Source organism: Zeus faber (assembly GCF_960531495.2).
Source record: "Zeus faber genome assembly, chromosome: 15".
Taxonomy (NCBI): domain Eukaryota; kingdom Metazoa; phylum Chordata; class Actinopteri; order Zeiformes; family Zeidae; genus Zeus; species Zeus faber.
Window position 1 is genome coordinate 6717560 of NC_137194.1, and position 21444 is coordinate 6739003.

General features: G+C 47.7%; 1 protein-coding gene across 3 annotated transcripts in view; it reads left to right on the plus strand.

The window, feature by feature from the left end:
- The window catches only part of hdac7a (histone deacetylase 7a), a 62370-nt gene extending 40940 nt beyond the window's left edge, over window positions 1–21430 (plus strand). For all 3 annotated transcript variants that reach the window (XM_080015184.1, XM_080015185.1, XM_080015186.1), the window contains 19 exons: window positions 141–250; window positions 1529–1630; window positions 1734–1908; window positions 2534–2733; window positions 2936–3139; window positions 3925–4159; window positions 4762–4895; window positions 5681–5801; window positions 5927–5976; window positions 7424–7531; window positions 8518–8573; window positions 8930–9017; window positions 9993–10112; window positions 10285–10382; window positions 18073–18191; window positions 18885–19018; window positions 19324–19405; window positions 20625–20763; window positions 21135–21430. In XM_080015184.1, the coding sequence (XP_079871310.1) occupies window positions 141–250; window positions 1529–1630; window positions 1734–1908; window positions 2534–2733; window positions 2936–3139; window positions 3925–4159; window positions 4762–4895; window positions 5681–5801; window positions 5927–5976; window positions 7424–7531; window positions 8518–8573; window positions 8930–9017; window positions 9993–10112; window positions 10285–10382; window positions 18073–18191; window positions 18885–19018; window positions 19324–19405; window positions 20625–20763; window positions 21135–21177 (2318 nt within the window). In that variant the 3' untranslated portion in view covers window positions 21178–21430. The remainder of the gene's footprint in view (window positions 1–140; window positions 251–1528; window positions 1631–1733; window positions 1909–2533; window positions 2734–2935; window positions 3140–3924; window positions 4160–4761; window positions 4896–5680; window positions 5802–5926; window positions 5977–7423; window positions 7532–8517; window positions 8574–8929; window positions 9018–9992; window positions 10113–10284; window positions 10383–18072; window positions 18192–18884; window positions 19019–19323; window positions 19406–20624; window positions 20764–21134) is intronic.
- The last annotated feature ends 14 nt before the right edge of the window (window positions 21431–21444 follow it).

Sequence of the window (21444 nt, forward strand, 5' to 3'; positions counted from 1 at the left end):
TGAAAGAGAAACCTGATACTCCATAATCACTCCTCTCTCTCTCTCTCTCGCTCTCTCTCTCTCTCTCTCTCTCTCTCTCTCTCTCTCTCCCTCTCCCTTCCGCCCTCCATCTCTCTCCACCTCTTTATCTTTCTATCCAGACTCTTCCCCTAGCAGCAGTAGCACTCCAGTTTCGGGGTGCAGCTCCCCCAACGACACTCTGTCCAACGAGAACGGCATCCTGCCGTCCGCAGGAGGGCTGTCGCACGAGGTCAGCGGACCGCCTCCCACGTGCACACGCACACAATCCCCACAATCCGTGCATAACGCAGTCGATCGGGAACCGTAGAGTTGAGGCCGAGCTCACCTCGCGTTATTTTTACGCCTCTTCAAACCGGTCGTCTCCGGTCGTGGGCGAGACCCTGCCCAGGTGTTAAAACGTGCATCGGGCGCATGAGCTGCGCTAATGAAATGTTTTTACACAACGAGCGTCTCTCAGCTGTCTGTTGTTTAATGGATGCAATCAGGGAGACGCAGTCACATCTGCCGCACCCCGGTTGCGATTTGTCAAGGCCGCAAATTGTCTTTCGGAAGACTGGCAATTGACTTTTTGTCCTTCTTACCCCAGACCCAGACCAGAAGGTCAGCGCCGATTTCGTCCCAGTGTCCGGTACGATGGTGACGGTGTTAGCTGTATGCGTGGCTGCAGAGGGGTTCATCTAGCCTAGCCCCAGTGAAACCTCCCAAAAAAGGCCTCCCTTTAAGGGGGAGAAATCAAGGGGCCAACCATAGATATCAACCATAGATATCAACCGTTGATATCAACCGTAGGTTTATTGAAGGCGTTGACACCAGCTTCTTGTCATTTAGATTTTCTCGAACATCGTTTTCTCGATGAGCCAAGTGTCATTTTTTTCCAACCTCTGGATGTTCAAATTATTATTTTTTGTCTAGAAACCGGAATAGTCGGCTTTGGTTGAGGTTACTCTGTTTGGGTGCAAATACAACTGAAAACGTTAATAGCTCCAGGTCACAACGTTACTCCAAATGAAACCTTTTTTAGTTTTTTTTTTTCTATTTGCGCAACTTGTATTTTTACATTTTTCCTTTTTTTTTTACCTGTGCAGCATGTTTTCATTGGCCTGCTGGCCCTACAACACGGGGTGTTTGTGCCGTTGCATCCGGGACAGAGTTAGTCTGCAAGTGGAATTCAAATTCTCAACCTGCAATGCCACTCTTTATTCATCATTAATAACTGCTGCAATAACTCTGTCCTGTGGACGACCTGTGGGATGACAAGAAACTGCTTTTTTTGTGATATAGAACCACCATCAATCCCCCTCTTTGGAAAACCACCTCACCATGTTTCAATCTCTAAACATCTGATCATCATTCTTTCTCCAAGAGTGGGAGAATCCCTGTGTGGACGACAGATAAAGAAAAACAAAAACAAACAACAACATGTACTTGACAAAACATAAACATGGAAACATCCGACGACAACGTGTGTTTGACAAAACGTTGTGGTTTCGCCAACTTCCTGTTCCAGGCGCAGCGGCTGCTCCTCCAAGACGGCTCCATAGCCAACTTCACAGTCCAGAGTTCCTCCATGCTCCCCACCATCACCCTGGGACTGCCCGCTAACGCCCGGGTAAATGCTAAACCATGACGTACAGGTTCCGTTTGGAAGGATGCTCCGAGGTGAGGAGGAGGAGGAGGAGGTGAATGTTGATGTTGTCTCGATGCCCGCGCAGCTGGACGGAGACCTGTCCTCGCTGAAGATCGGCCGGGTGCCCGTCGTCACGGCCGGCGGCTCGTCCGTGTTCCTCCCCCTGGGCAGGGAGGAGCAGTCCGGCCAGCTGTCCCCGCACCTCCAGCCGGTCATCATCCTGGAGCCCTCCGGACTGGTCCACGCGCCGCTGCTCACAGGTGAGAGGCAGTAGACAGGTGGTCTTATGTGGGCGTGTGCACCCGATCGACCGCTAAAGGTATTTCCGTGCCTCATACAAGTGTATTTGCATTTGGGTATCATTATTTGTGCTGCGCCCCCTGATAGTTTGAGGGTCCTGTCTTAGTATGCCACCTAGTGATTATTGTGGGCATTGCATATTATATAGATCACAGTGTCATGAATGAATAGGAGCAAGCAGTGGTAGAAGTAGACCTTTTACTTAAGTAAAAGTACAAATACGTTGACAAAAATGACTCTCCACCTAGTAAAAGTGAAAATACCACATTGATTTATTTTCTGTACTTAAGTAAAAGTATGCAAGTACGTTCTCTTAAATATACTTAAAGTAGTAAAAGTAAAAGTAACCCCAACCACTTGTTGTATCCAGTGCCCTGGCATAACAGAGTCTATAAAGTGCCTACTCTACCTTTTGTTCTGCACTTTTCATACATACGCTAATTTCAATTTAGACAAAATAATAGCATAGCTACAGATAGAGTACAGATATTTCAATTGTAGTGAAAACGGAATATACTGAAAATATTTGCTTCAGTGCAGTAACAAAAGGGCTTGTACCTCTTTCTCCCTTTCACCCTGCTTCAGTTCCAGGCCTGGGCCCCGTTCCGCTGCAGTTTTCCACCCAGCTGGCTCCGCCCGGGGTCTCCCAGCCCCACCGGCCCCTGAGCAGGACACGCTCGGAGCCGCTGCCCCAGAGCCAGCGGCCCCTGCACTCGCACCTGCTTCAGCAGCAGCACAGCGCTCAGCTCCTGGAGAGGCTCAAGCAGCAGACGCACCTGGGCAAAGTGAGGAGCTGTCTGTCTGTCTGTCTCTCTGTTTTATCTTTCCGTCTATCTGTCTGTTTGTCTATCTATCTATCTATCTATTTGTCTGTCTGTCTGTCTGTCTGTCTGTCTGTCTACGTGGACTTATCCTTTGTGTGCGTGTGTGTGTGTGTATGTGTACGTGCTTGTGTGTGTGTGTGTGTGTGTGTGCGTGTGTCTCCAGCTGATGTCCAAGTCCAGCGAGAAGCCCAGACTGCGGCAGATCCCCTCCGAGGAGATGGATTCGGAGGACGGGGGCGGAACGCCGCCCACGGAGCCGGCCTATCAGGGCCGGGCGAGGGCGGAGTCTCTGAGGGAGGCGGAGCCCTCGCCGGCCGACAGCCAGGGGGAGCAGATGAACCTGCAGCATGCCCTGATACTCAACCAGGTTAAAAACACACACACACACACACACACACACACACACACACACACACACTAAGGATACATGCCGGTCCTCACGTCTACACTGAAGACACAGATCTGTGTGTATTTGTTGAACTAAATATAAACATTGATTGAATGGTACTCCACGCAGTAAAATGTTTTCAGCGCTCAACCTGCAAAACACGAACAATAATAGTATAAGATATAGGATAATGATCGTCCGTCCTCTAGATGGCAGTGTCACCATTTTCTCACTTATTGCATGTTGATGGTTTTTTTTGGGGGGTTTTTTTCCTGGCGGGGCACTTCTTTTTTTTCTTTCTCACTTCATGAATTAAAATGTATTTGTTTTTTGGTTTGTTTAGTGAGAAATGTATTAGTATTCCCAACAATAAGTTTTTCTAATTTTGTTTTCAAGCTATTTTGGTTGTGTTTGTTTTCTCATCTTTTGTTTGCTCATCAGTCCCTCAATTAGTTTTATTTTTAATTATAAGGACTAAGTTGAAAAAAGTCAACCCAATTCAAATCTTTTGCTTCACTTTCTGAATCAAGTTGAAAAATTCTAATATCCATTCTTTGTTTGAAAGTTATGCATATTACCATTTTCCGCTTAAATGAAATACTACCATAGTCAGAAATGTATAAAATCTCCAAAAAAAAAAAAAAAAAAAAAAAATATATATATATATATATATCGATACAAAACATTATCACGAGCATCCTCATCAATATGTGAGCTTTTAAATCGAAACACTCTCTCCCCCTTTCTCCGCCAACCGCTCCCAGTCGTTGCTGTGGGAGCAGCAGAAGCAGCTGCAGCAGCTGCGTCGTCAGACCGCCCAGATGGAGACGCTGGCGGTGCCCATGATGCTCAGCGGCGGCGGCGGCTGCCCCGGTGCCCACCGGCCCCTGTCGCGCACCCAGTCCTCCCCGGCCTCCACCTCCCTCAGCCTGCCCGACAAGCCGCTGTCCCTCACCGTGCCGGACGCCGCCACCGCACAGAAGCCGCGCTTCACCACGGGTAAGGCAGACGCCGGGCTGATGTTGATGTCGCAAGATAATCTGTAATATCTAATCGTAGATCTAGAAGATAAAACTTGTATTTGTAACTGTGCCAACAGTTACAAGAAAATACGCAGTTGAAAAGAATGTTCATGAAATAGGAATAGGTACATAAAACACAGGTAATAATAGAAAATAGTAATAATGAAAATGTCCCACCTTCAATTGTTAGCCTAACCTGAGATGGCCAAACCCTTAGAATTTGACAGTTCAGTGTCTTGAGTGTCCCATGTAGCTGATAAGTTGAGGAAATAAAAAGTTAGATTAAAGTCCGGATGTCAAAATAAGAAAAAGCAAATGTTAAATTTCACCGATTTGAGTTGGAATTACAGACACATTTTGTGTTGTCTCGGTTTTTTAGGCAGTTTGTATGGGAATTGTAATCAAATGGAACACTTGCCGTTCGCGGTCACTGGGGGCACCAACTGGCAAATCCTGCTCCGCTTCAACAACACATTTGGTTAAACAGCACATTTGATGTGTTGTTTCGCGTTTCGCAAGAATGAAAGAAAATTTCAATTCTGCAGATAAAGTGTAACTCTGAGTTGTGTGTGCCTGCAGGCTTAGTGTATGACTCTCAGATGCTCAAGCACCAGTGCACGTGCGGAGACAACAGCAGCCACCCCGAGCACGCCGGGAGGATCCAGAGCATCTGGTCCCGGCTCCAGGAGAGGGGCCTGAGGGGCCAGTGCGAGGTGAGGCTCCAGCTCCCCTGAAAGACTGTTCCGCTCAGAGCCGTCACAGTCGTTACATAATCGCCCGATCGCAATTACTCCAGCTGATTGTGATCCTTTTGTAAAATCGTGAGGCTCCGCAATCATGTCTCCATCCAAATTTCACAGGAATTTTAAGTCAATGGTCGAAATGTTGCAATAAACAGAATGGAAGGAAGGAAAATGTACTGAATGTTTTAAAATGTCAAAAGGTCTGGTCCAATAGATAGAAATTATTATTATTACATTATTATTGCACTATTATTTCAATATACAACACTATTGTTATTACTACACTATTGTTACTACACTATATTACACTATTAATACTACACTATTATTTTTATTATTACACTATATTACACTTTCTAATAACACTATTATTACACTATATTGCACTTTTATAATTACACTTTTATTACACTATAATGACATTATTATTTCATCATTATAACACTATAATTACATTATTATATGTTAATATTACACTATTATTACACTATAATTGCATCATTATTACACTCTATTACACTATTATTATAAGTCTATAATTACATTATTATAGTGTTATTATTATTGCACTATAATTTAATTATTATACATTATAATTACACAATTTTCACACTATTTTATCATTATTACTACACGACACTATATTACATTATTATTACACTATAATTACTACGCTAATACACAGTGGCATATTAATATTTGTAGCACCTCTGAAATGTCATGATGGTGATGGCTCGCGCTCCCTCTCCGTGCAGACCATCCGCGGCAGGAAAGCGACCCTGGAGGAGCTCCAGTCGGTGCACACGGAACGCCATGTCCTGCTCTACGGCACCAACCCACTCAACAGGCTCAAACTGGACAACCGCAAGCTGGCCGGTACGTCACACACCTGGGTTCAGCGCTGAAGATCTATAGTTGTGATTAAGCCCCCGCCCCCACCACTCTAAAACATATGGTGATCTTAACTGGAGAAATTGTTGCTCTACGTCGTTCTCCTGTAGGAATCCTCTCTCAAAGGATGTTTGTGATGCTGCCGTGCGGCGGTGTCGGGGTAACAACACACGCACACGCACACACACACGCACACACACACAAGCAGACAGTTGCAGTTTTGACACAGATTCTCGTATTCAGATACAGTACATTCAAATATTCCTCTCTGAAAACGATTTATAGCAAACTCTACGGGATAAGACAATGCCTTGGTAGCAGGCTTTTTTTTTTTTTTTTTCCCAAGAAAGAGAACTGAGTAGGAGAGAGACATTTGCAAAAAAAACAAAAAAAAAAAACAGAACCAAAAAAAAGTGGGTGTTTTTGTCCTGGCATCCTGTATCGGACCATGACGACTCAGCCTAACTAGAACAGCATGTCCGTGACCAGAGATAAAAGAGCGGCCGCTGATTTCATTGTCTTGGCCAGATGGACGAGCGATGTCAGTTTTCGAGCAAAATTAAGACACGCACGAAAAAAAACCCAAGATAGAGGATAAAAATTTGCATAAAACTTGGATCTGTTTATAGTAAAAAAATGGGGAAAATACTTGAAGATTCTGCTCTTAAAGCGACAACCAGTAACAATGGAGCACCAAAGCAGGGCCATAGGAACTGCACCTATAACACAAAGTCAGACCTCCGCATCGGTTTTGATGTTTTTAAAAGTCCTAATTTCCATCCAACTTGTAAATACAACGCCTATCTACAACGCCTCACAACAAATAACTTTCTGCTTTGTAGCCAAGAGGTCTTGAATGCCGACACCCGGCTTGCATGCTGCTCTTTATCTCTTAAATGTGACCTATTATGCCCCCTTTTCAACAAATGAATATACATGTAGGTCTCTGAGGTCATCGAAACATTTTTTTTTCTTTGCTGAAAATACCGCTCAGATTATGCGTAAGAGCATTTCTAACGTAACTCTTAATCCATGGTGTTCCTGACGCTCCCCTCCTTAGGCCACGAGTTCTGTGAGCCAATAGGGTTTGAACACAAGTTCCGGTTTATGTGAGCCAGTGGGGTTTGAGCATGGCTTCTGGGTTTCGTTGTATTTAGAAGTAGTCAATCCAGTTGCTGAATCTTCACCCATATTAAATCTACAAGGCCTCATTTAAAAGTTTGTTCCGACTTTGGCTGCCGTGCTCCAGGCTTGTGGGACATGGACACCGCACCGCGACGCACCGGGACTCTCGGACGCGGAGATTTTTTTGTTTCATGTAAACGTCGGGAAAACAAAAAATACATCTCCAATAATAACACAGAAACGCACGGTGGAACGGATGGAGCAGATGACCACATAAATAAATCCGTGACGAGCTGACATCAGCTCGTGCAGAGAGTAGAAAAAAACTCTCTGGAAACGGAGCGTTCAGAGCAGTCGGCATTCTGAGCGTTTTGTCCACAGCCATTACTTTGTCCTTAGTTTACCTCCTTATTTGACACGTCTTCTATGAATGAAAAAAACAGGCCCCCAGCGCTAAACAAAAACAACTACTGTGACAACAGGTGGACAATGACACCATCTGGAACGAGTCCCACACCTCCACGGCGTCGCGCATGGCGGCAGGCAGCGTGACGGAGCTGGCGTTCAGGGTCGCCAAGGGGGAGCTCAAGGTGAGAGAGACCAAACTGAACCCATCTGCAGACTGTCACGAGCGCACGTGTCAATTCAATGGAAGGATCGGAGGGGTAAAATGAGGGAATTGTGGATACGTCGAGACGGATTTAGAAGGAGGCCGCTTCGCTCAGAATCTGTAATCGCATCCGACGGTCGGCTCTCCCCCCTAGTGGCTGTCGGATGAACTGCGTCTGAGTTTGGCATCAGAAAATATGATTGTCTTACATTACATTACAAATTTTACTACTATTACTATATTATTTTATAATATTATTGTCTGGGAAAATGAAGGGCTTGTTTTTTCCAGTACAACGGTGAGTAGGTTGATCTGCTGGACATTTTCCATGAAACCGTGAGAGTTTAAAGCTCTGTATAAAATGTGAAAAGTGTGAAAAAAAGAGATTTATCGATAGTAAATATTGTCACATCCAAGGTCAACGTGAATAACGTCATTATTTTATATACCTGACTTATTTACTTCGTTTTAAGCCCAGTTCCAATAAAAAACTTGACTGACAAAACTTCTACGTGTCGCACCAAAACGTGTCGCATGAACAGTTGGAAGGCGTTCCGGAGCCTCGCTCGGATGCAGACGTTCCGTGTCGTAGCTTTTCTCGTTCCGAATCTGACTCTCCATGGGCGATGAACAAACCTCCTCCTTGTCGTTTGTTGGATTTCGGCGTGAAGCGGCGTCGGCACTCAGATCAGATTTTGGTTTTCCGTCACAAACACGGAGGTGTTTGCAGTCGCGTGATTAATATCTCCGCCCCTTTTAGGGTGGAAGCCGTAGGTCGGCAAAAAAAAGAAACGCACGCGGCCCCTGCCCTCTCGAGATGGAAATACGCACTGAGTCAACAGCCAGATGCTGTTCACTCCCAAACTTAAGGACTTAAATACTCATTTGTCATTGGTGCCCATGAGACTCTGATTAATAACAGTTGAAGGCAGTTGTAGTAACAGTTCTTTCCACTCTCCTCCTCAGAACGGATTTGCTGTGGTCAGACCGCCCGGGCACCATGCGGACCCCTCCAACCCAATGTAAGAGAGTGTGTGTGTGTGTGTGTGTGTGTGTGTGTGTGTGTGTGTGTGTGTGTGTGTGTGTGTGTGTGTGTGTGTGTGTGTGTGTGTGTGTGTGTGTGTGTGTGTGTGTGTGTGTGTGTGCCAAGGAATATTTATGTAGAGCAAGAGAAGAAGACAAGTTACACATCAAGCAAAACCATTAAGCCCTTTAACAAACTCTCTTTTTATGCAACTTTTGGTTCGTTATGGTTGTTTGTTTTCTCATGTTATGTTTTCATTTTTTTCGTGTGTGTTCGAACAAAGCAATTTTTTAAAATTCAATTACTTTCATCTTCCTCTTTCTGTCTCTGTCTGTCTGTCTCTCTCTCATTTAGGGGTTTCTGTTACTTTAATTCGGTGGCCATAGCCGCTAGACAGCTGCAGCAGAAGCTTAGCGCCAGTAAGATCCTCATTGTTGACTGGGTAAGAGACCTCATTCATATACTTGTACTTTCTTTAGTTTCATACAGTTATAGTGTCATATACGCATCTTTTATTTACTTCGGTAGATTATTTTGTTTTGCTCTAATCCGGGCTTCTAAATGTCTCATTCAACTGCTGTAAATGTGACAATAAATCAATATACGGGTATTCCTCACTTAACGACGAGTTCCGTTCCTAGGACCAGGTCGTTAATTCAATTGGTCGATAAGCGAGGACCCGTGTTATTTCACGGTAAGGGGGTGTGGCCATTATATATAATATATATAGTGTATATAGTATATATAGTGTATAAAGTGTCATTTCACAGTTAGGGGGCGTGGCCATTGAGAACGCTAGTGTAGTGAATACTGACAGACTGTGGGAACGATACTGAGACTGAGAACGGTGATGAGATGAGATGTATATAGTGTATATAGTATATATAGTGTATATAGTGTTTATAGTGTATATAGTATATATAGTGTATATAGTCGCAATGTAGCTTGAATGTTATCCTCCCTTGCAAGTTGCTTTGGATAAATGACTAAATGTAAATGTATAGTAGTAAATGTATAGTAGTATATATAATGTATCTAGTGTATAAGATATATATAGTGTATATACAATGTATATATAGTATATATAGTGTATATAGTATATATAGTGTATACAGTGTATGCAGTGTATAAGGTATATATAGTGTATATATAGTGTATATATAGTGTATATAGTATATAAAGGGTGATGAGATGAAATGCTTGGTATTGTACGCAGTGTACAGTACAGACTGGTCAGAGAGGTGGTCGTAAGTCTGAACGGTGGTTAGACAGGTAGGTGGTTAAGTGAGGAGTACCTGTATAAGGAAACAGAACCTGTTCACCAAAATTACGTTTTTGCGAAACCTTCTCTTGCTGTGTATTGTGTACTGCCCGGGCTGCTAACATCTAACATCTAACGTCTGACGCCGCTTGGCAGGATGTCCACCACGGAAACGGCACCCAGGAAGTGTTCTACAGCGACCCCAGCGTCCTCTACATCTCGCTCCATCGCTACGACGACGGAAACTTCTTCCCGGGCAGCGGGTCGCCGGCCGAGGTGGGTGTACGACTGAACACAAACTCTGGGAAGGAAACATCCCATCATGGACACTAGAGAGAAACGGGGAGGGGGTGATAGCACAGTATTTATGACGTATGTCCGTCACTTGTCTCCACTGGAGGTTTACGGGGTTATTTTAAACGCACTTTCACAACTCGCTGCATTCCAGGTGGGGTCTGGAGCCGGGGAGGGATTCAACGTGAACGTGGCGTGGACCGGAGGCCTGGACGCCCCCATGGGAGACGCCGAGTACCTCGCCGCTTTCAGGTACGGACGACTGCCACGCCCGTTCGGCTACGACCCAAAGCGGAAAAATCCACGAGACGCTCGGCGCCGGGCGGGTCCCGGGAATCCAGACCGTCGCAGAGTTCGTCCATTTCTAAACCCCCGGAGCACAGCGAGCCGCGCGGCTTCAAGATTCAAGATTCAAGATTTTTATTTGTCACATACATATACATACTTCCATACATATATGCAGTGAAATGTAATGCAACGCACCCGGTGATAGCACACAATAAGTCCTAGGAAAAAGTACAAAAATAAAATAAAATAAAAAGTAGAAAATTCCTTTCTAATAGACCGACTAACTGACTCCTAAAACGTAATACAGTAAGTGGAATACTTATAGAATAAGATAAAAAATATATAGAATAAAATACAATAAAAATAAATTGAAATAAAATGGAATAGGTAGAAGGAATATGCCTATGTATATACAGATATGTGCATTTAAAGTGGCATGTGAATTAAAGTGGCATGTGAATGTGAATAGTGTGAGGTAGTGTTTGGGATAATACAGCACAGTATACAACAGTACGGCGCAGCAATACGGCATCACGAACAACCCTGAACAGTGATACAGTATGCGGTACAGTATGCTACATACAGTACAGTAGGTAGTGGAGCCTAGTGCATGGCTCAGTTAGGACCCCTGGTGAGGTCAGCATTGACAGTTCTAATGGCTTGAGGGAAGAAACTCCGTCTCAGTCTCTCTGTTCTCGCTGCGTGACTGCGGAGGCGCTTGCCTGACCGCAGCAGCTGAAACAGTCCGTTGTTGGGGTGATGAGGATCCTTCATGATCCTGCAGCTCTGCTACTACACCTCCTGGTGTATAACTCCTGCAAGGGGGGGAGGGTAGTTCCAGTGGTACGTTCAGCTGAACGCACCACCCTCTGCAGGGCCCGCCTGTCCTGGGCAGTACAGTTCCCAAACCAGGCAGTGATGTTGCCTGTCAGGATGCTCTCCACTGCTCCAGAGTAGAAGGACTTGAGGATCCTCACCGAGACCCGGAATATCCTCAGCTGCCTGAGGTGGTAGAGACGCTGCCTCGCCTTTCTCACCAGAGTGTCTGTGTGAACAGTCCATGTTAAGTCCTCTGTGATGTGGACTCCCAGATATCTGAAGCTGCTCACCCTATCGACAGAAGTCCCATTAATCCACAAGGGCGCGTGCGTCCTCGATTGTGATCCACGCCTAAAGTCCACAATCAGCTCCTTGGTTTTGCTGACGTTCAGGTGTAGGCTGTTGTCCTGGCACCAGAGTGACAGGTCAGCCACCTCCTCGCGGTAGGCCTTCTCATCGCAGTCGGTGATCAGGCCCACGACCACGGTGTCGTCAGCAAACTTGATGATGGTGTTGGAGCTGGACCTGGCCACACAGTCATGTGTGTACAGGGAGTACAGTAGGGGGCTGAGGACGCAGCCCTGGGGGGATCCTGTATTCAGAGTGAGGGAGCTTGACATGTACTTCCCCACCTTGACCACCTGGGGGCGGCCTGTGAGGAAGTCCAGGATCCAGGTGCACAGCGGAGCATTCAATCCTAGCTCCAACAACTTGACAGCCAGTCTGGTGGGAACTATGGTGTTGAAAGCTGAACTATAATCAATGAACAGCATTCTCACATAGGCCCCCTTCTGGCCATCCAGGTGCGTGAGCGTGGTGTGCAGTACCTGGGAGACCGCGTCATCCGTGGATCTGTTCTGCCGGTACGCGAACTGCAACGGGTCCAAGGTGCGGGGGAGGGAGGCGCAGATGTAATCCTTAATCAGCCTCTCGAAACACTTCATGACCACCGAGGTGAGGGCCACCGGACGGTAGTCATTCAGGCAGGTTGGAGAGGCGATCTTCGGGACAGGAACGACGGTGGACCTCTTGAAGCAGGATGGGACCACTGATTCAGCCAGGGAGATGTTGAATATTGTGGTGAACACCGGAGCTAGCTGGTTAGCACAGGTCTTCAGTACTCGCCCAGATATGCCATCTGGGCCCGCAGCTTTCCTGGTGTTCACCCGCATCAAAGCCCTCCTGACCTCGTGCACGGACACTGAGAGTGCGCGCTCATCCCCAGCGGTGTCACTCCGATTAGCCGGCGAGCTAGCGGTGTTGCTGCCAGACTCGAACCGCGCATAAAAGGAGTTCAGTTGGTTGGCCAGGGAGGCGTCCACACTCGTGGCTGGGGAGGAGCTGCTCTTGTAGTTTGTTATTGTTCGCAGCCCCTCCCACAAGCGTCTGGTGTCCCCCCGCTCCATCTGCAGCTCCACGGTGTCTCTGTACGTCCGTTTAGCGTCCCTCACCGCCCTCCGCAGATTGTACGACGCCGCTTTGTAGTTGTCCATGTTACCAGATACAAGTCCGTCGTTGTAAGCGGCCGTGCGCGCATTCAGAGCGCAGCGGATGGATTTATCAACCCATGGTTTCTGGTTTGGAAATATCCGAACTTTCACCGTGGGAACGATTTCATCCGCGAGCGTAGCCACGAAACTTACTACAGCCTCCGTAAACTCGCTGACGTCACTTGAACTTGATTGGAACATGTCCCAGTCTACGTCAGTCAGAGCGTCCTGAAGCGCAGCCTCTGATTGGTCCGTCCACCGCTTCACTTCCCTCGTCATCACCAGGTCCCGCGCGATCAGAGGCCTGTAAACAGGAAGCAGCGAGATCGCGGCGTGATCTGATTTCCCGAAAGCAGGGAGCGAGACGGGCTTGTATCCGTTCTTGTAAGGAGTGTAACAATGGTCCAGAGTTCTGGTAACAATGGTCCAGAGCTTTATCGGATTCGCCATCTTTGCATTCTAGCCGGGAAAGGCGGGACCCCGCCGCCGGCAACAGCACGTAGAGGAGCGTACATAACACAAATACATTGAATGGCTGTTTCTTATTAGGTATCAGATTTCTAGAATATCAAAATGATTTCACGGATTACCACTTTAACGCGGGCTTCGACAAAGGCGTTTTCGAGCTCTCACATCCGCTGCAGCGAGCAGAGCGGTAACGTCTTCTCCCAGGCTGCTCCCACGGCCCCCCACGCGGCGCCGCCGCCGCGGCCGTTTCCCCTCTGACGTACACGCACGTAGCGGTTAATCCCCATCATTTGGGGAGCATGTGTCTGGCGGCCCTCGCTTCCAATAACTCCCGACGCTTTCCAGTAAATTGTCTCCAGGTTTCCTTTGCGTTCGACGGAAAGCGCACCATTACTTCCTGCCCCTACCGGCTGGTTAATGGGCGCCGGTGGGCGGTTGGCACCAATAAACTTTCAGCCGTTTATGTTTTGTTGGTTCGTCTGGCGGTTTCGGCAACACAGGGCAACCGTGGCAACCGCGGTTGGCTGGCGGACGGAAGGAAACGGCGAACGTGCTCATTGGGGGAAGGGGTGGGAGGGGGGTTGCGTGCACACATCAACACCGAGGCGTGCATCGCAAAAGCAGAACAAACACACACACACACACACACACACACACACGCAGGATGGGTGGGCTATTATTTTATGGCAGGGTCGTAAAATTAGAATGAAAAGTAGAAGAAAAAAATGGCTTTTCAACATGGCTTCCTCACGTCGGGTTTCCTGTCGCCGCGTCGAACCGAATCCCTCCCGGAGCACAACAGTTCTTGTGATGAGTACGCGCTCAACTATACATTTCCATGGGAGAACGTGGTCCCTTTTGTAAGGACTAACGATAGGGGCCCCCCAAAAAGCAGTTCTAATTTGGTACCTGCTCTGATTCCCAGACGCCACAGGTTCAAAGGAGTTCTCAGCCGAACACCATCCCAACAATCCTGATTATTATAAAAAAAAAATAAAAAAAAGTATGATCATGTCTGTCTGTGTCGGCTAACCTGCCTAGCAACATGAGCTGATTGAGCATTTCCAACACCTTGGTTCCCTCCGTGTCCGTTTGTCCAGAAGACTCCACCCTCAAACTCGATGCGCTCTGGGTTGAAACTTCCAAGACCCCCCCCCCCCCGGCTCGGAGAGAAGCCAAAGTGAGGAACTAATGTTTGCGGGCAACAACAAACTGATCCATCAAATTGTGGCGCGAGTAGGTTTGGTTCAAGATGGCGTCACTCATGAGTTAATAATCACTCGGTCACTTGGTCCGAAATTGGACCAAGAAGCCCCTTCCTCCTTACCGGAGCCGAGGAGGTTGTGGTTAACCTGGAAGGTCGAGGCTAACCTGACACTAAGCGGTGCACATCACACGCCTCGTGGGTTTTCCTGTTTACGGAGAACGACGGAGGACGGTGCTGACGGAGGTAGGCAACACATCTGGACGGTGTCATCGTGAAAATTGACGGATGTTTTCAGCGTTGGGAAATGTTACGACGGCCGCCTGCTTTGAAGCGAACGGGAATTTATTTTTTTACTACACATAATGTGATTAGCCAGCCTTTCTTCTGGCGTGACGGAAGGGATGGTTTCGACATTGCTCTCCACCCCCTCCACCCCCACCCCCCCCCCCCACCCGAAACACACTCCGCTCTTTGCGACCGCAGCCGTTCGCCTCTCGACGCGTCGCGCCTTCCGCCGCAGCCGCTGTGGAAGACTGCTCTGCGCGTTTTTTTGTCCCCTCCCCTGGGGTTGGTGGCGCGACCGCAAAGCCCGTCCGTACACCCCGAGCGTCTGCAGTCAGGATGGCGGCCGTCCTCGTCGCTGCAGAGGCTCGGACACATCTGCCGCTCGGCCGACGGCGGCGCCACGGTCGAGGAGCGGCGGCCGGGCTTGACGCGCACATGAGGAAGGGCGGAAAGTGCAGTTCCGAATTGACCCTCGGCCCTTTCTACCTTGGGAGTGTGTCGCAAGTTCAAAAAAACGGCAACCGAAATGTTAACGCGGCGCTCCGCAAGGTCGCGTGGGGGCGGGCCGCCAGTCATCAAATCCCAATTTTTGGGATTTTTTTTTTGTTTTTCACCGCAGGCCGCCGACCTCTTCTCGTGAACGGTTCATCCGTACGGACGCTTCGCTGACCACAGCTGGCCGCAACGGTTTTTTATCCGATTCCCCCACAGCTGCCCTTGACTCCCGGCGGCGGACCCCGCCGCCAACGACCGATAAAATCGCTCATGACGCAAACGCGCTGAGCGGTTGTTTCTCAAAAAAGTGGCGGCCGGATAAAGGATCTGATTCGGGGATTTTTTTTTTCTTTTTTTTTCCTTTTCTTCTCTTTTTACGTGATAATCTCAGCGGAAATGAACAGAAATTCGAGTTTGAGCCGCCCTCAATCCAAATGTTTCCTCCAAGGCTTTTTATGTTCCTTAAATGAGAATGGATGTCCCTCTGACAGAGTTCGACTTAACAACTCAGTACATTTATTTACAACGTTATTCTTCTTTCCCTTTCAAGCGCCAAGCAGGCAACAACAACGTCTGATTTAGGATTTATGCGTCTCAGCTTTACGGTGGTGGTGGTGGTGGTGGTGGTGGGTTCTCTCTCTCTCTCTCTCTCTCCCTCTCTCCCTTTCACCTCATCCCTCGTTCTCCCCCATCCCTTCTTTCTTTCCTTCTTACTTTCTTCCTCTCCTTCTCGTTCCCTTTTTCTGATTGATCTTTAATAAGCGTCTCCCCCTCCACCCCTCCCTCCACCCCTCTTCCGTCCCCAATTTTTCCGTGGGTTTGTTCTGTAGCCGTGCTCTCTGGGGGGGGATGCGGTTGCTTTTATTGGTCTGCAGGGGGGGTGGGGTTGGTTTTTGCGGTTAGGTGTGCGTGCGTATGTGTGCGTGTGCGTGCGTGTGTGTTTCTGTGTGCGTGCATGTGCATGCACGTGTGTGTGTGTCTGTGTACGCGTGCATGTGTGTGTGCATTTTTGTATTTTTGTACGTGTGCCTCCATGTTTCTGTTTGATTTGTAACTGGTATATTCTCATACACGCCTATCAGTCTTTCAGATTGCTCGTGTGTGTCAGTCAGTCTTGGTGTGTGTGTGTGTGTGTGTGTGTGTGTGCGTGTGTGCGTGCGTGCGTGCGTGCGTGCGTGCGTGTGTCTGCGCGTGTGCGCATGCACGTAGCGCGTAGCACGTTCTTTGCGTCCGAGGCATCAAAATTAAAGCGATCCGACATGAAAGTGCAACGCGTTGCCAGGCGCACGGTGCGACACAATAACATTTACTCCAAAAAGAAATGCACCTAAAACTCATTTCCATGACGTGATTGTGTGTAATTTGTTTTCTGCGTGTCTTGTATTTCACGTCTAAGATTTCATATTTTGTGTAGTGTGTGCGTGTGCGTGCATGCGTGTGTGTGTGTGTGTGTCTTTTTTCCTTAGCTGTCTACATATTTGTCTTTGCGCTCATGTTATGCATGCACTGGCTGTCACAGAACTGCATGTGCACGGATGTATGTATGGATGTTTGTGTGCGTGTGTGTGCGTGCGTGCGTGTGTGTGCGTTGTGAATGTGTGTGCGTTGTGAATGTGTGTGAGAGCGTAGGGGATGGTGGACTCCAAAGTCCCCGGGCGGAATAATGATGGTAAATGGTTGCCAGATGCTATGTTTTCTCCCTGTGTTGTCAATGACGTGAGGAGAGTGACATGCCCCTAATGAGAACCAGACTCCGGCTTTGAACCGCGCCGACGGGACGGGAGATTCTAGAGCTCCCCTCCTGTCCGCGGGATAGCGGCCATTTTTTGTGGGGGGGGGGTTCTTCCCCCTCCCCCCTCGTACGACGGAATGGCCTCAAAAGTCGGCGCAGGAGCCCAAACCGGCGATAAGAATCGGCACTCGTCAGGCTAGACTCAGCGGCTGCGACCTCTACCTGTGTCTGTCAATCTGGCCGAGGTCTGAGGTCGGAGTTCAGGGCTTTTTGTTTTGTTATGTCGGTCACCAGCCGTTTGAATCTTAAAAACCTTTTAAATTTTCCTTTTATCTTGTCCGGTTTGATTTAACTCAGTTAGGCACTGGGGGGGCTTATTCGCCGCAGAGAAAAATTAGCATTGCATTTCAGGGGTATTGTGTCGTCGTTCGTCATTCATTTCATTGTACACCATTTTGTAGCCCAACTTCTAATTGGATTGGGTGGATTTTGGATTTCAACACGGGATTTTAAAACTAGGGGTAGATATCATGATATATGTCGTTGATGCCTAGCTTGCGGAGCCAGTTCTGTCAGACAACTCGTCGGCGCCGCGCGCTTCCACGCCCTTATTTGGACGGCCTGTTTAAGCAGCCGATCCCTCCGGCTGTACCTGCTTTGCTGCCTTGCTGCGCCCCCTCCACCTCCCCTGCGTCCACCTGCTGGGGATTCAAACTCATCACTCCTATATGACTATATCACTAAATGCCCGTGTTTGCCGTACACCTCACCAGGAGTGACGAGCAGGAGAGCCCGGACGCCAAACTCAAACCATGTATAATAAATGAGGATCATTTGAAAGTAAATCTAAGGCTTATCTGGAAGATATGTCCCCATAATTATCATGGAAATAAAATGATTCCATACTGTCTGTTGGGCAGTATTAAATCCAACTTTTCAAATTTGGCTTGAAATCTTACCGTGAAAGAAATTGGGCGCCAGTTCTAGCAACATTATATTCTCTCATCCTTTAATGTCTGTCCACTTTGAGATAGAAACAAGTTATTTCGATGTATTTTTAACATAACAATCTGTGTGTGTGTGTGTGTGTGTGTGTGTGTGTGTGTGTGTGTGTGTGTGTGTGTGCGTGTGTGCGTGTGTGCGTGCATGCGCCTACAGGACAGTAGTGATGCCCATCGCCCAGGAGTTCTCCCCGGACGTGGTCCTGGTCTCTGCTGGGTTCGATGCCGCGGAGGGCCACCCAGCACCTCTAGGAGGCTACAAGGTCTCCCCCAAATGTGAGCCTTTTCTTTGTTTGATTTTGACCATAGATAATATTCATATGAATATTTGATATAAATTAAATTAAATATTTAAAGATTCTGAGCCAACGAGTGGTTCTCAACCGGTCGGTCCCGAGGTCTGCGGGTGTATACATTCCACTTCTTCAAAAATCCAAATTGTCTTGTGTGTCGCTAATTTCTGAAGCTGTGCTTTTATTTTGAAACGGCGTCTGCGGCGTGTGGCTATGGTTATGACATCATATCACCCCTGTCCCATAGGTCACATTTGTAAACACGTCATAATTGTACATCTGTGCATTTATCAAACTATATCCCACACCTGGGAAACCTAAGCATTTACAAGTGTGTGACCTTTCCCCCCCCTTCTTCTCTAGGGACAGTGTATTATGGGTAACGTAGTCCCACAGGGAGACAGCTCCTTATCTGAGACGAAACAAAACGGAAACCTACTTTTTTTTTTTTTTTTTTTTTTTACGACACCCAAGGGGACATAACTCTCAGTCCCCGGAAGCAAAATAATCAAAGGCGGGGTGTAGCTGAGGGCATGTCTGCTTAACTGTGTTGTTTTTGGGGTTGGCTGAATGTTAACGTGTACTGTGTGTGTGTGTGTGTGTGTGTGTGTGTGTGTGTGTGTGTGTGTGTGTGTGTGTGTGTTTGTGCGGCGTCTGTGTGCGTGTGCGCCTGTAGGTTTCGGGTTCCTGACCCGCCAGCTAATGTCCCTGGCGGGGGGCCGGCTGGTGATGGCCCTGGAAGGGGGTCACGACCTCACAGCCATCTGCGACGCCTCGGAGGCCTGCGTCAGCGCCTTGCTGGGCATTCAGGTTCGACAGTTCTGTTCAAAGTGTTTTAGCATAATGGCCTTTAATTGAATGAGCAGAGGAAGCGTTCCCAAAATGCCTTTATGTTTTGGTCCTTAGACCCGATACCTTGATTTCCTTCCAAACACATTGTCCCGGTAAAGAGGCATGTCATTTATTATTATTATGTTTTTTTTTCCACCCGCCGGCCAGCTTGGAAAACAAACCAAAACCCCGCCGATTCTGGAGCCGCGCCAGTATTTTTTCGACCCGTTGTAACGGAGGTGTTGGTGGGCGTGGCCCTTCTCCGTCTCCCCCTCTCCATACAGGAGCCTCTGGCAGAAGACGTGCTGCTGCAGCCGCCCAGCGCCAACGGGGTGCGCTCCCTCCAGACCGTCATCCAGATACAGAGTGAGAGCCCACCTCCCCGAAAATAATATATACGTCCGAGAAAGTTTCCCTTTTCAGAGCTGCTTGGAGCATCTTCGGTTGAGCTCTTCAAGGACTCATCACAAATTGTAATGTTTTTACAAACCTGAAGGACAACGCAGAGGTCTGACTTCACGGTAAAGCCTGAGACCAGATAGCATTGCTGTACGAGCTGAAAGACTGCGTTTTTGGGAACTTGACATGATGGAACTCTCATAGTTTATTTTAGCAGTTGATGCTGTGTCCATTCCAGGACACCGTAGTTCACAGGGGTGGATGGGAGGTCTGGGTTCAGTTTGTCGACGTGGTGGTGGTTCCTATGGCTTCCTTAATGCTCCATTGTTATGGATAGCTCCTTTGACCTTTGCCCTTGTAGGTGACTTAGTGACTGTTTTGTCTCTGTGTATTGAGTCTGTAAGTGTAAAATCAACTAACTCTACCCACATTTAAGTGTTTGTACCGTGATGTCATGTGATCTACCCCATCCGTCTGCAGCCGCACCGCAGAGCCCTCCGTCTAGGACAAGCTTTGACATGTGTTCCTCAAACATTTATTCAGTTCCCAAACAGATGAACTTACTGTATTATCTGAATGCCACAACCAGGACAAAGTCAACTGATGATGATGATGATGATGATGATAAAACGACACAAAACGACGCGCTTGAACGACACAATCTGATATTATATTCACCAATACTACCATAGTTATTATACTACACTGTACAACACTATACTACACTATACTATCTATCTATCTGTCTATCTGTCTATCTGTCTATCTATCTATATGTCTGTCTGTCTGTCTGTCTGTCTGTCTGTCTGTCTGTCTGTCTGTCTGTCTGTCTGTCTGTCTGTCTGTCTGTCTGTTCGTCTCACTGTCTGTCTGTCTGTTCGTTCGTCTCACTGTCTGTCTGTCCGTCCGTCCGTCCGTCTGTCAATCTATCTCTCCATCTACCTGTCTGTCCATCTATCCTTTCAATCATGATTAGGTAACATTTTTGACATTTCAGTATTTCACCCCGTGGTGTACATTATCAAGAGGTAATCTTTGTGTGTGTGTGTGTGTGTGTGTGTGTGTGTGTGTGTGTGTGTGTGTGTGTGTGTGTGTGTGTGTGTGTGTGTGTGTGTGTGTGTGTGTGTGTGTGTGTGTGTGTGTGTGTGTGTGTGTGTGTGTGTGTGTGTGTGTGTGCATGTTTTAGGTCAGTACTGGCAGAGTGTGAAGGCCGGCAGCGGCTCGGTGGCCCTGTCTCACGTGGCGGCTCAGAGCCGGGACTGCGAGGAGACTGACACCGTCAACGCCTTGGCCTCGCTCTCCGTCGGAGTCCTCGGGGGCGAGAGGTGGGAGTCCCTCACGCACTGGAAACATCACAATCACAATATGGTCATTTCACCAAGTACATTTTTTAAACGTATGGGAAAATTGTCGTGGTGACCAACAGACCAACATAACAAAAAATGAGCAAATATAAGCAAAATGAACAAGTATGACAAAAATGAGCAAACATAAGCAAAATGAACAAATGTGAAAAAAATGGCCAAAAATTACAAGATTTGCCAAAGATAACAAAAATGGTCAAATATGACGGCAAAAACGAAACACAAAAAAGGCGCGAAACAGTGCTCACCAACTCACCAAAGCGGCACCATCTTGACATATGCGCCATCGTTCAAATATTAACCCGGGGTGTGAATTGTCTGTTTTTGTCCAGCGTTCCCGACGAGCCGATGGAGCACGACGAGGATTCCATGTAGAAAGGTCGGAGACAAACCAAACACTGAAGCCGGCGAGACTCGGGGTCCGCCGCCAAAAACTCAACCCGGAGTCGACCCCACGGGCCGCACACCTCACCAAAGAGCCGGCAACACCTCAGCGCCTGCAGCGGATCCTTCCACGGAGCCGGGATTCTTTCCCAGATTCCGGGATTCTTTCCCAGATTCCGGGATTCTTTGCCAGATTCCGGGATTCTTTCCCAGATTCCGGGATTCTTTGCCAGATTCCGGGATTCTTTCCCAGATTCC